The sequence below is a fragment of the Anolis sagrei genome, chromosome 1 (genome assembly GCF_037176765.1).
Source record: "Anolis sagrei isolate rAnoSag1 chromosome 1, rAnoSag1.mat, whole genome shotgun sequence".
Lineage (NCBI taxonomy): Eukaryota > Metazoa > Chordata > Lepidosauria > Squamata > Dactyloidae > Anolis > Anolis sagrei.
In genome coordinates this window covers 110,662,806-110,676,012 of record NC_090021.1, presented here as the reverse complement: position 1 = coordinate 110,676,012, position 13,207 = coordinate 110,662,806, and the positions used below count along the sequence as shown (strand labels likewise).

Sequence of the window (13,207 nt, the reverse complement as noted above, 5' to 3'; positions counted from 1 at the left end):
GCCTTTCTAATCAATTTTAGTGCCTCTTTAGATGCAATATACCAGCAGGAAACAGAAAACAAAAATGATTACAGGCTTGGAATTGCTATATTGTGTTTTGATATTATAATGCAGTTCAGTGTTGAATAAGACATTAATTAAAGGGGAAACTTTGATTGGTCCCAGTGTATTTTTTTTATAAGGGCTAATAGTTCTGTGAAATTGTTCATTCTGTGTCTGACTGTCCTTGTACCTGTATCGGACAAATACCCAATTTTAATTGCGTATTTCTGAGATCTAGATATCTTACGTTTAGAGATTGGTTTAAACCAAGTTAGCTTCTCCTACTAAATGGGTGATTGCTATCGAAACCTGACCATGCTTCTGTTTACATAATTTCTGGTGCAACTTCATATGGTAAGGTTGTATTTTCCCCCTGCTTGGTATCATTAGTTGCTACTGGAAAAAGTGATGGTTACAAAAGACAGAACATTTGTGATGACATAGTGAAGAGGTATTTCTGACTGCAACCCCCCCCCCCCCCCAATGAACTGGCACGGGATCAAAGATCTGCTGGGGAGGCCCGCCTCTCAGTCCCGCCACTGTCACAAGCGTGGTTGGTGGGGATGAGGGAGAGGGCCTTCTTGATGGTGGCCACCCAGCTTTGAAACGTCCTCCTCAGGGAGATCGGGCAGGCCCCATACTGTCCTCTTTTTGTAGGGACTTGGAGATGTGGCTATTTAAACAAACTTTTGAGAACGCCAAGTCCCTTGTTGTTCTGTGTAACAGTCATGCACTTTATCCCATACCCTCTGTCCATTGTTACAACTCTGCACTTACCCAATTCCCTTGTTCTATTGTTTACAGCCTGGCCACGTTTACAGCAGCTTACCACCATTGGTTGATAAGCACAGTTTTATTGAGGTTTTTTTTTTAAGATATAATCTTTATTGAATTTCCAGTTTACATTTTAAAAAGAGATATGTAGCCGAAGCTACTAAGATGTGTAAGTATCAGTGTAAAGTGTGAATAGACGATATAACCCCGAAAAGAAAAAGAAAAACAGTGAACTGTGAGAAAGAATAAAGAGAGAAGAGAGAGACAGAAAGAGAAAGAAAAAAAGAAAAGAAAAGAAAAATAAAATAGATAAGCACAGTTTTATTGAGTTTTGATTGGTGTTTTGTATGCATATATGTTTACATATTGTATTTTATGCTGTGTTTATTTTATGTTCTGTATTTAGGCACCTTGTGCCGTGTGTAAGCCACCCCAAGTCCCTTTGAGGAGATGGTGGCGGGATATAAAACAAAGTTATTGTTATTATATTGCCAGATTACTTGAGGAACTAGGAACCCCCGGTGGTGCAATGGATTAAATCCTTGTGCTGGCAGGACTGCTGACCAAAAGGTCGGCGGTTCAAATCTGGGGAGCAAGGCGAGCTCCCGTTTGTCAGCCTCAGCTTCTCATCCAGGGACATGAGAGAAGACTCCCACAGAATGGTAAAATAGCCTGGCATCTCCAGGGCAACGTCCTTCTCACACAAGAGCAATTTGCAGTTTCTCAATTCACTCCTGACACACACCACACACACACACACACACACACACACACACACACACAAACCAAACTTGAGGATCTGGTCAGTTGTCTGTCATTTTCAAATGCACTTGTACTTTTGGCATCCAAGTGTTTTAACCATTTTCTACAGTCCCTTACCAGTGACCAGACAATTTTTGGTCAAAACGTTTTGATCGGAGGTTTTCCATACTGGGTTCAGAGGAATGTCTGGTTCAGACTGCAACTGTTTACCATACCATAGCATTTTGATATTTTATACCTGGAAGCTTCTTTGTTTGTAGTTCAAGAGGTGAAGTCACAGACTTTCCTCTTCTGAGGAAGCTCAATATATTGCTAAGGGTGAAGTCTTGTTTCATGAAAAGGAAATGAATGGGTTTTCCTCAGGAGTCATGACATACTAAATGCAGTAATGCTTCTAAGTCCCTTGAATGAGTAGTGAAACCTCAGGAAATTGTGACTGTGATCACTTTCTTAGTATATAGACATTTCCTGAAGATGTTATCATGAAACTACATTTGATATAAACTAATTTATAAGAAAATAAGGATGTTAATAGGGAAGAGTACTTGCCTGGTTTCATGATATTCTCCTTAAAAGAAGAAAACAGATGTATACCAGATCCCTCCATTCTCTTTTTACTCAGTTCCTCATTTCCCCCCTCAAAATGAACAAACCCATCTCTGGGAACTCTTCCAATAAGACACATTGACATTTCTTCTCTTTTTTAGCATGGGAAAGAAAACAATGAACTGCAATATTATGGTGTTCCCCACAGCCAAATCTGCTATCAGAAAACTCTCTGAGGCCCATAAACCTTGGCAGATTCCAAATAATATTTTACTTGCTTAAATATCCTCCCTAATTATTAGATGGAATCTAGCTTCTCATTGTTTGCTCTGCTATGGAAACTAGTTGTGAATAAAAAAATCATTGTTATTATGCTGCAAACATGTTACAGCTGGGGCATCCCTTGTTCGAAATCCGACATACTCCAAAATCTGAAATTGTCCACATGGATGGCTGAGACTTTTTCTGATGGTTCAGTGTACACACACTTACACACAGTTTGTTTCATGATTAAAAATATTTTTAAAATATTGTATAAATTTACCTTTAGATTATGTGTGTAGGGTGCATATAAAGCATCAATGAACTTCATATTTTTATTATTATGTCTGTATACATTGAATATTGCTATTGTCTTGTTAAGCCGCCTTGAGTCTCCTACGGGGTGAGAAAGGTGGGGTATAAATGAAGTAAGTAAGTAAGTAAGTCTTTAAATTTGGTCCCATCTCCAAGTGATCTTATTAAATATATGCAAATAGTCCTTTTTAAAAATAAAAAACCACCACAACAACCAATAATTCCAAGTCCAAACCACTTCTGGTCCCAAACATTCCAGATACTGGATGTTCAACCTGGATTACAGGTGTAATAGGTAGCAAGCTAGATAATACAGTAGATAAATACATGACCGATTTGAAGCAAACCTTACTGAACCCATTGAGGCTTATTGTCAAGTACGTGGATTCTAAGTATTAGTTTAAGAAGAGAATATGAACCACAAACTAGAACTCCCTTAAACTTTCATGCAATGGAAATACTGCTGTATCATACCACATTACTGGAAGGATTACCAGAAGATAATGTAAGCAAAGTTGTGTGAACACAATAAAACACTATAGATATGTGATAGTATTGCATAGTGACTGTGTATGCCTAGTCAAAGCCTCCTAGGCATGATGGCTATATATTACCACCACTACTTAAATCCAGAACTGTGGGATACCTTGTGACAGATAATATTACTCCTTATGGCAGTGGTTCTCAACCTGTGGCTCCCCAGGTGTTTTGGCCTACAACTCCCAGAAATCCCAGCCAGTTTATCAGCTGTTAGAATTTCTTGGAGATGAAAACCCAAACATCTGGGCTACTCACAGGCTTGGCTACTGTGGGAACAGAAACCTTGGCAGTTATAAGAAGCAATCTTGTTCTTTTTATGTTCTTTTTGTACATGTACACCAATTGCATTATAAGGTGGCGGGAATTTAATATTAAAGTCATATAAATTTTCTGTGTGTATGAAAGCTGTAGTTCTCTGGTAGCTCATAGGCAAAAATTGTGCCCAAATCCTGGTGGACTTAGTGACCATAAACTGCAGAAATACCTTTTTTAATGATTTTTATTAGAATATTATAAAGTTACATCGAAAGAGGGGGGATATTTATAAGATAGAAAAGTAGGAAAATAGGAAATAATAATAATAAAAAAACAAAAGAGGAGAAAAATTACCATCCACTTCCCACCAACAGTTCCAAGAGGGAAAAAGGAAAAAAAACCCACAGAAAAAGGCAGATTTTTTAAAAAAAAGAATGACTTCCACCCCATCCTCAGGTTTTTAGTCTCATTAAATTGTCCAGTTACTTAAAAAGAAAACAAAAACAAAACATTTCCTCTTATTCTCTTCTTTCTTTCTCATATTCACCAAACAGGGTCCAATCCGTCCTCTTTATCGATTTCCCAGTGTTTTTCTTCAAGAAAAAAGTTAGTTCATCCATTTCTCTTGTTTCTCTGATTTTCCCCAGCCATTCATCCATGGTTGGAGTGCAGTCTTGTTTCCAGAATTTTGCAAAAGATATTCTCGCTGCTGTTGTAAAATACACAGATAGATACGTATGGATGGCAGCTCTCTTGCTTCTGTTTGTTTATAAGGCCTTTGAGATATTAATAGATTGTAATAATTTGTGGTACTCCATAGCACTGCTTCCTAAACTGTGGGTCCCTTCTCCCATGGGGTCTCCTTAGCTCAATGTTGGTACTCTGAAAGTCTGTTGTGCAGTATTTACAATGGACTCTCCGGAAGCTGCTTTGTCAGTGCTTCATAAAAAGGGAAACTAGCCTGTTTAGCAAGGCTTGCAAATGCTGATTTCTTAACCGTACATATCTGATTTTCTACCTGTTTTATATGCCTATATACCTGGGGTCAGGCCGAAAGGGGTTGAAAGTGGAAAAGTTTAAGAAGCCCTGTTCTACAGTCTTTTGAACCTTCCCCCAAAATATGTGTACAGTTCTTGAAAGCAAAGCTGTATTATTTTCATTACAGCTGTACTGATCTCTATGGAGCCAACCGCCAGCTTATATACAAATATCAATCATGCTTGGTGTGTACATTCAAGTGTTTGAATGAATATAAATGAAGAAACTGGTACATACCTATCTAACGTGGGAGAGTGTTTGCAAAAAAAAAAGCGTTAAGATAGTTGGATTGGCTATATTATTTACTCCCCCTACCACCCCTTTCTGCTTTCTTCTGGATGAAACTGATCCTCTTTAGGGATTTTAATCTCAAACATATGGCTCTGTTATCTGAATGACTGCATAGGGTTGTATTTAGCTCTCAGAAAAGACATTGGCAGTTTTTCAGTGGCTCCAGTATGTTTGCAGAGAACTGCATAGGCAGTAGCTTCCTTGTTCTCTATTCAAATTTGAATGATTGGTATATGCATTCATGAATCATACGTGAAGTCTTTCCCCTTCTTATAGAGGAGTGTCAGTGGCGAATGGGGAATTTCGAATCTAGAAATTCATGAATTTAGGAAACGGGTTCAGGAGTTAGGTTTTTATCTGTAGATACCATAACTTGCTGACACCCTGTTTCCCATTGTGTAAATTGATCGAGTGGTTCCATTTCTCCATTTGCCATAAAGACCCCTGTATCCACAGGACATGAACCCACAGTTTCATCTAATCACACATGACAAATTTTTGAGGAATTTTCTAGTTCCTTGAGGCAGTTCTGTCATATGCTTCCACTGGAAGTTACCATAGAAATTACCTGGAGGATTTAGCAAATTCCAGGAGAGAATGCCTCTCCAAGTGAAGGTACCTCTAGGTCAACTCTATGATAAGTTCCAGTAGAAGTCAATAATTTCAGTAGAGTTCACTATTATCCATGGTTTCCTGTTTCCATCGTAAATCCAGGAATGTCTTCGTCATGAGTACAGCAGTTATACTATATTCTCATTTATATGTGTTTTAAGGCATTGAATAATTGCCAATATAGCCCGGAAAAACCTACAACAACCCAATTGCCAATATGTAAGCCGCCTTTAGTCCCCTTCGGGGTATAAATAGGGTAAATAAATAAATAAATTTGGGTTTAAAGATGGGCAGAACTAGCAAAACTATTTCTACTATTTCTTTTGTTCCCCATAGTCCTATAACTGTAATACTACAGTTATAGGACTATGATTCCATTGGTTCCATCCTGGGAATGCTGTTTGGAATACTCGGATATCTCTTTTAATTACTCAGCAAACTGCAATCCCTGAGGTTTCACAGGATTCAGCTGTCGCAGTTACACTAGAGTCATAGTGCTATAATTGTAGAGTATGAAAGGGCCCTAGTATGAGTGAAGATGACATTCAGCTCATACTCTCTACAGTGGAAGATAATGAAGTTGGGGGAAAAGGAAGAAAAAAGGAAGAGGGGCTGACCAAGGGCAAGATAGATGGATATTATCCTTGAAGTGACTGGCTTGACCTTGAAGGAGCTGGGGCAGCAACTGCTGACAGGGAGCTCTGGTGTGGGCTGGTTCATGAGGTCACGAAGAGTCAGAAACGACTGAATGAATAAACAACAAACAGTGGAAACAGAAAACCATGGATAATGTGACGTATCAAGAAAGAAAACTATGATAGAAGTGTCCTCTCTCATTTAGCTTTGTTTGCCCTATTTATTGGAAGCTTGGACATAGTATCTATTCAGAAAATGAAAAACATGACAACTGGAATTGAATCCAGACATAGCCAGATTGAGAACAAATCCATGAATGACATTCAGTATGTCACAAGACCCATATTTCCTCTTCCGGTGACCTACCTCCCCATATATCCAGTGACCCTCTTCTAATCTTCTTAGTATACATAGATGACAGCTAAGTCATACAATGAAGACAGCTAAGTTTATTTGATCTGATCAGTTTATTACAGCAACAAGATTATGTGATATATCCTTGTATAATGTGTTCAAATGTCATCTTTTTAATTAGTTTTCACTGATTACAGCTTTATGATAGTTTCATTTCTTTTTAGTTGTTGTATACTGTTAATTTTAATTATGTTTCTTCTAGCTCATATAAGTCACTTTGATTGCCTTTGCACTGTACAAATAAGACAGTTTAACACCACTTTAATGGCCATGGCTCAATGCTTTGGAATCCTTCTTTGGCTGCAAAGGCCCAAGCGTGCAACTCCCATATTTATTTTTATTGAGCGTATCAGAAGCAAATTGAGGATACAGTTATAATATATTTAAAACACAAACAAAGTTAAAAACTTGGCATTATACTAGATTTCCATTGACCAGAAGTTGGCCACATGGAGTGCCTCTGGTGTCACTGTGGGAAGCCCCTCCATTGTGCATTTGGCAGGGCTCAGGTTGCATTGTAGTAAGTGGTCTGTGGTTTGTTCTTCCCCACACTCGCATGCCATGAACTCCACTTTGTAGCCCCATTTCCTAAGATTGGCTGTGCATCTTGTTGTGCCAGAGCGCAGTCTGTTCAGTGCCTCCCAAATCGCCCAGAAGGGAGTTTCTTATCTGGTATCAGCCATGGATTGAGGTTCCAGGTTTTAGCCTACCACTTTTGGACTCTCACTTGCTCAGGTTTCCTGGGAGTATCTCTGTGGATCTTAGAAAGCTGTTTCTTGTTTTTAGGCATTGGCATTCTGGCTGATATCTGAACAGAGGAAGGGCCAGAGATGTCAATGTCTTGATCCTTTCATTACAGGCTGCTACTTCTCAACAGATGTCGGGTGGTGCAATACTGACTAAACAGTATAATTTCTCCAGCAGTGTAGGGCGTAGACATCGTATGATAATGCAGTATGTCTCATTAAGGGCCACATCCACTGTTCTAATGTGGTGAGATATATTCCACGCTGGGCATGCATATTCAGCAGCAGAGTAGCAAAGCGCAAGGCAGATGTCTTCACTGTATCTGGTTGCGATCCCCAGGTTGTGGCAGTCAGCTTTCGTATCTAGCACTCACTTTTTGCTTGATAGCAAAAAGTGGGTGCTAGATTACATGTAAGTCAGAGCATGGTCCAGAGTGATTCCCAGGTATTTTGGTGTGCCACACTGCTCCAGTGGGATTCCTTCCCAGGTAATCCTCAGAGCTCAAGATGCTTGTCTCTTCTTAAGATGAAAAGCACATGTCTGCATTTTAGATGGGTTAGGAATCATCTGGTTTTCCCTGTAATAGGCAGTAAGAGCGCCTAAAACTTCGGAGAGTTTCTGTTCAACCATTTTAAGTTTCCTGCTTGAGCAGTGATGGCATGATCATCAGCATAGACAACACTCTCTGTCCCTTCTGGCAGTGGCTGGTCAACTCCCATGATTCCATAGCACCAATTAAGTCCCAAACTGGGGAAAGAGTGTGAAATAAATGGAGACATATTTCTAAATTTGATTAAACAGTTTTTAACCCACTTAATTAAAAAATCTGAAGGATTTTTTTAGTATGGAAAAATGTAAATATCATGATAGGGAAAAATGGAACCAGTTGCCTAAAAAGATGTTGGAGTTTTGTTTTCCGCAGTATTGAGTTACCAGGAATATATTTTAATTAAATGGGTGGTAAGAGTGAATTCAGAAATTAAAATGTTTCATTCAAAGTCAGAAGGCTATCACGCAGTATCAGGAAACTATTTTTTCACCTTATATATCAAGTGTCTTCAGTTAACAAACTGTGCTCAATCCAGTAGTTGAGTTAAGAGTGGGGAAACAGTTTTGAAAACAGAGTAAATAAAGGAATATTGATCATGTGAAGTATGAAGGAAAGATAAATTGATATTACCTAAACAATCTACCGAACTAAATAAGAATATCTGGGATAAAATTTTGAGCTTAAATCTAGGGGAAAGATGTGTGGCTAGCACTAAAAACACCAGCAGAATAGAAAATTGCTAAAACATTCACCAGATGGTATATAATTCCATAGAATGGTTAAAATATCTGTTAAATACATTTTCATCAAGTTGGCAGTTCAAACATCTGAAAGAACGACTCTCTAAATATTTTAAACTGATTTACTGGGTAAAGAAAAGAAAGAAAAAAAATGTATAAATATATTTTATTTGCAGTATACTTTTCAATCTGTGCATGAACCCAAAATTATCTTGTTCTCTTTCTGTTTACAGACCTTTCTTGCTGCTATTAACCAAGTATTTCCTGCAGAGGAAGACAGTAAGAAGGATGTGGAAGATAATTGTAAGTGAAGATGTAAAGTATAACTTGGAAAAAATCTGATAATTATGTTGTTTAGAACGTGTCATACTTGCAAGTAGACACTTTGAAAGCTGTAACTGCTTATCACACACTATGTGTTTTTTTAATCTGCATTCTGGCTTTCCTTATCATCCAAACTTTGCTTGAAGGGAAGGTTAGTTCTCGAGTCCAAGACCTTCTATTTTCTTCATTTCTTTACATGTAGGGCATGTCAGTACAGCTTGGAAGATTTTTTTTTTTTTGAGAGTACAGCCTCCAGAATCACCCAACCGATGTGTTGAATGTAATGGAGATACTGAATAATGGAATCTTTGGCCCAATTTGTTAGATATTTGACAACGTATGGGAAAAAGAATGAAAGCTGTATTATTTTAAAACATCTTTTGTGATTCATGGAACAGATGGGTGAAATGTATTTTGCTGGAACCACTTTGGGGAAAAAAGACTGAGAGAGTTATAACTTGACCCCTTTAGCCAGGGATTGAGATTCAGGGTCCTTCCATACAGCCCCATATCCCAGAATATGAAGGCAGGAAATTCCACATTATCTGAGAGTGGACTCAGATAACCCAGTTCAAAGCAGATATTGTGGTATTTACTGCCTTGATATTCTGGGATATAGGGCTGCGTGCAAGGGCCCTCAGTGGAAGGCCAAGTGGTTGTTCCCAGTGTTGCTGCTTTCTCCAAGGTGTCCCAACTCTCCAAGCAATGCTATTGTCAGTACCATGGCAACTCATAAATAAATAAATACCTGTTATTGTGGGATATATTTCAAAATAGAACTACTATACACATCATATTGTCCCTCAAAGGGCCACTGTATGTTTTTCGTTTACTGTCCCTTCATGTTTATTGCTACTAAATGATTATGTTATCAGAATAAGTGAGCCCAATGATTCTTTATATAGATTTCTAAATTTATTGTTATCCTGGTAATACTGCAGTGGCTGTCCTACTTTCAGTATTTCCAGTGTTCTTTCGAAGACTGGAAAATTTATTTTTTTGAAAAATACTCAGTTCCAGTTCCAATTCTTGAGCCAGATTGAAATGTAGTTAGTGGCACTTTCAGTTGTAATGTTTTAAAAGCAACTCCTTATTTTCCCATCTGTTAAAGAAATTAACCATATTATTTTTGTTTTAGAAATATAAGTACTCTAAGCTGCTAACCCGTGGTGCTAAGCAAAATCTCTTCCATTTCAGTGAAACTTGGTTATTAAACTGTATTGGTTCTTTTTAGGGTTTATATAAACTAGTTCTCTGCTTTTATTATAGGTTCATTAATGTACTTAAATGAAGCCACCTTGTTACATAACATTAAAGTTCGATACAGCAAAGACAGAATTTATGTAAGTATTATCCTATTCTTAAAAGTGGGTTGGGCCACAAAACCATTTAGATAAAGAGTTATTTTGAATTTTTGTTACTATCTATGTGGAAATAATATTGTATTGTTTCATGAGTTGCTAGCTATATCCTTAGGAAGCTGAAGAGTTTTAGTATCATGAAGACTTGTGCATATGTGGATAAATACATAAATAATTCTTTTACTACACCTTAGCAATAAGGTGTAGTAAAAGAAAAGATGCATTTTCTTCTTTCTCTTTGGAGGAGGAAAATACCAGCCTGCTTTGACACCTTCAAGATCAAATGACTGCTTTAATCTTTTATGTAGCTATCAGATTGCCTGATTGTATGTAATGGATTCTGACTAAATTATATCAAGTCTTTGCCATCTGCTCTGGCAAGTGACAGCTGTGAAATAGAAGGAAGAAACTTTCACCAGGCATGCCAGAAACAGATAAGCAATTATGTTAGAAACTGGTCCTCTCCAAATCCCGATCTTTCAGTGCTAATTTATATGCTCGTCTGCATTGGACCATTGGAATATGTCCTTTTTAAAAAGTTCATTAACCCATTTGCTTCTTACTAATACACAAAAAGAAGTTTTGAGTTGATAATGGTTTGGTTATGGTTCATTTATTCAACGTACCAATATGGCATCCTAAAGTCAACAACATAGAGGTACTTCTGCTCAGTCAAAAGACACATCTGGGAATAGGGAGTCAGCTTGTGTCACACTCCCCTTGAGAACACAGGTTTGCATTTTCAGATCAAAAATGTTCATTTTGATCTGTAAAGTATGATTTGGCTCCAACTTATTTGAAAAACCGTTTATGAAAGACTGTGTATAAATCTATTAGAGCTCTAACTTCTCCTGGAGGAGGCTTTCTCCCCATCACACCACTTTCTCAGGTTTGTTTGATGGGAACAAGGGAGAGCCTTCCTGGTGGCTGTGCCCAAACCTTGGAGTTCCTTCCCTAAGAAGTTCAGTTTTTAAAGTTCTTAAAGAGTTTCCCTGTGGTCTTTTAATACAATGTGCATGTGCTGGTCATTTACAATGAAATTTAAAGTAAAGCAATAAAACAACCAAATTAAAAATATATATATTTGATTAAGATAGCAAGGCAGACTGTAAATGTCTGATTCTGAATTCAAGGAGACTTGAACTTTTACTCCTATATTCAGAAGGACTGACCTGGCAATATGCCGGTGAACCTTCTCTGTTGGTTTCTTGTAGGTTTCTAGACATTTTTGATAGAAGTTTCAAATTTTAATTAGCTTGTAATGACTTTTCCTTGCAGACATATGTAGCCAACATCCTAATAGCAGTGAACCCTTACTTCGATATACCGAAACTCTATTCCTCTGATTCTATTAAGAAGTACCATGGTAAATCACTTGGGACACTGCCACCACATGTCTATGCGATTGGTAAGTCTTACACCATTTTACCTCTTTGTAAATACTGAGATTTTTTTTTTCATATCAGGAGTGACTTGAGAAACTGCAAGTCGCTTCGGGTGTAAGAAAATTGACTGTCTGTAAGGATGTTGCCCAGGTAATTCCCGGATGTTTGGTGTTTTACCATCCTTGTGGGAGGCTTCTCTCATGTTCCCGCATGTGGAGCTGGAGCTGACAGAAGGAGCTCAACCCACTCTTCCTGGATTCGAACCGCAGATCTTAGGACAGCAATCCTGCCAGCACAAGGGTCACCGTGTGCTCTGAGCACTGAAATGTTTGGCATTTATTTGTTTCTCGATGTGGGAAGTTTTGATTTTACATAGGGCACTGCTTTTGAGGCAGAGTGTTGGGAAAAGATAATTACTTTCTTCTTTCTTTTTAAAAAAACAAAAATAAAATGTATGCTAGTAGATGTCCTAAAGAAACATCAAAAATGGTATTTATAAGGATTGAAACTAAAACTCATTTGCAACTTTAATTAAGAACTGGACATAGGAGGTTGGCCTATTTTGGCAGATTACAAGAATCAGCCTGTGCATGGACACTTACTGACCTTTTGCAGTCAGGAGCACTTTTCATTGACCCAAATATTGAAATATTTATGTGTTGCATACCTTGTTTTACAATGTTTAGCTTCCCTTGATTCACGTTCCTCACATTCTGTGTTCCTATAATATGTGTTGTGCAGCTTTGGAGAGTCCTGTCACCTCTGAGAATGTCAATATCTGAACATCCTATCATCTTGATTCCATTTGTGTCATGAACCATGGTGCTATTCTTAGTTTTCCCCATAACTCACTGAACGCCCTCCAACCTGGTTGTCTCATCTTCTGGCACAATTTCTTGGTTCATTTCATACTATTGCGTTATAGGTTTTTCAAGCTAAAAGCCTTTAGGGATGGTTTATCATTGCCTTCTTCTCCAATATTAACAAGTATTAGCTGTGATGCCACTCTCATTGTCTCTGAAAGATACTATGCCAGTCCCATCTCTCCCCAACTTTAATGCTTTTGATTTCTGTTTTTAACTATATTCTGCATTTTGTTAGCTAACTTGTAGACAGTATTGTAGAAAGTTAGAATGAAAAAAATGTCTAAATAACCACAACAGGGATAAAGTGTTAGCAAGGCCTCTACTTCATGTGGCAGAGAATAAGCGACCACAGTGACCACCATCTGCCTCTTCTTTGTAAACCATCTCTCCTTTGTTGAAAGGCAAATTTTGCGCTTTGTGACCTCTCCTGCATCTTTAACACATCTTTCTTCTCTCACGTGTATTGGAAGTGCACATTTAATGCTCAGGCAGTAAATATAAGCAGCTAAATTTTGATTTCATTACTTCAAATGGTGCTTTCACAACAACATTACGTAGGGTTCAAATGGCTAATGAAAACATTGATCTCTGTGCTGCTACCTATCCATTTTAATGCCCTCTTCAATGTTTACTTCAGCTGATAAAACATTCCGGGACATGAAAGTACTCAAGATGAGTCAGTCAATCATCGTGTCTGGAGAATCGGGAGCTGGCAAGACAGAAAACACTAAATTTGTTTTACGGTTTG

At 38.0% G+C, this 13,207-nt stretch overlaps 1 protein-coding gene across 3 annotated transcripts in view; it reads left to right on the top strand.

Moving 5' to 3' along the window:
* The window catches only part of MYO6 (myosin VI), a 157,653-nt gene that overhangs the window by 58,084 nt on the left and 86,362 nt on the right, over positions 1-13,207 (top strand). For all 3 annotated transcript variants that reach the window (XM_060752937.2, XM_060752936.2, XM_060752938.2), the window contains exons 3-6: positions 8,757-8,826; positions 10,117-10,190; positions 11,487-11,616; positions 13,097-13,202. In XM_060752937.2, coding sequence (XP_060608920.2) covers positions 8,757-8,826; positions 10,117-10,190; positions 11,487-11,616; positions 13,097-13,202 — 380 coding nt within the window. The remainder of the gene's footprint in view (positions 1-8,756; positions 8,827-10,116; positions 10,191-11,486; positions 11,617-13,096; positions 13,203-13,207) is intronic.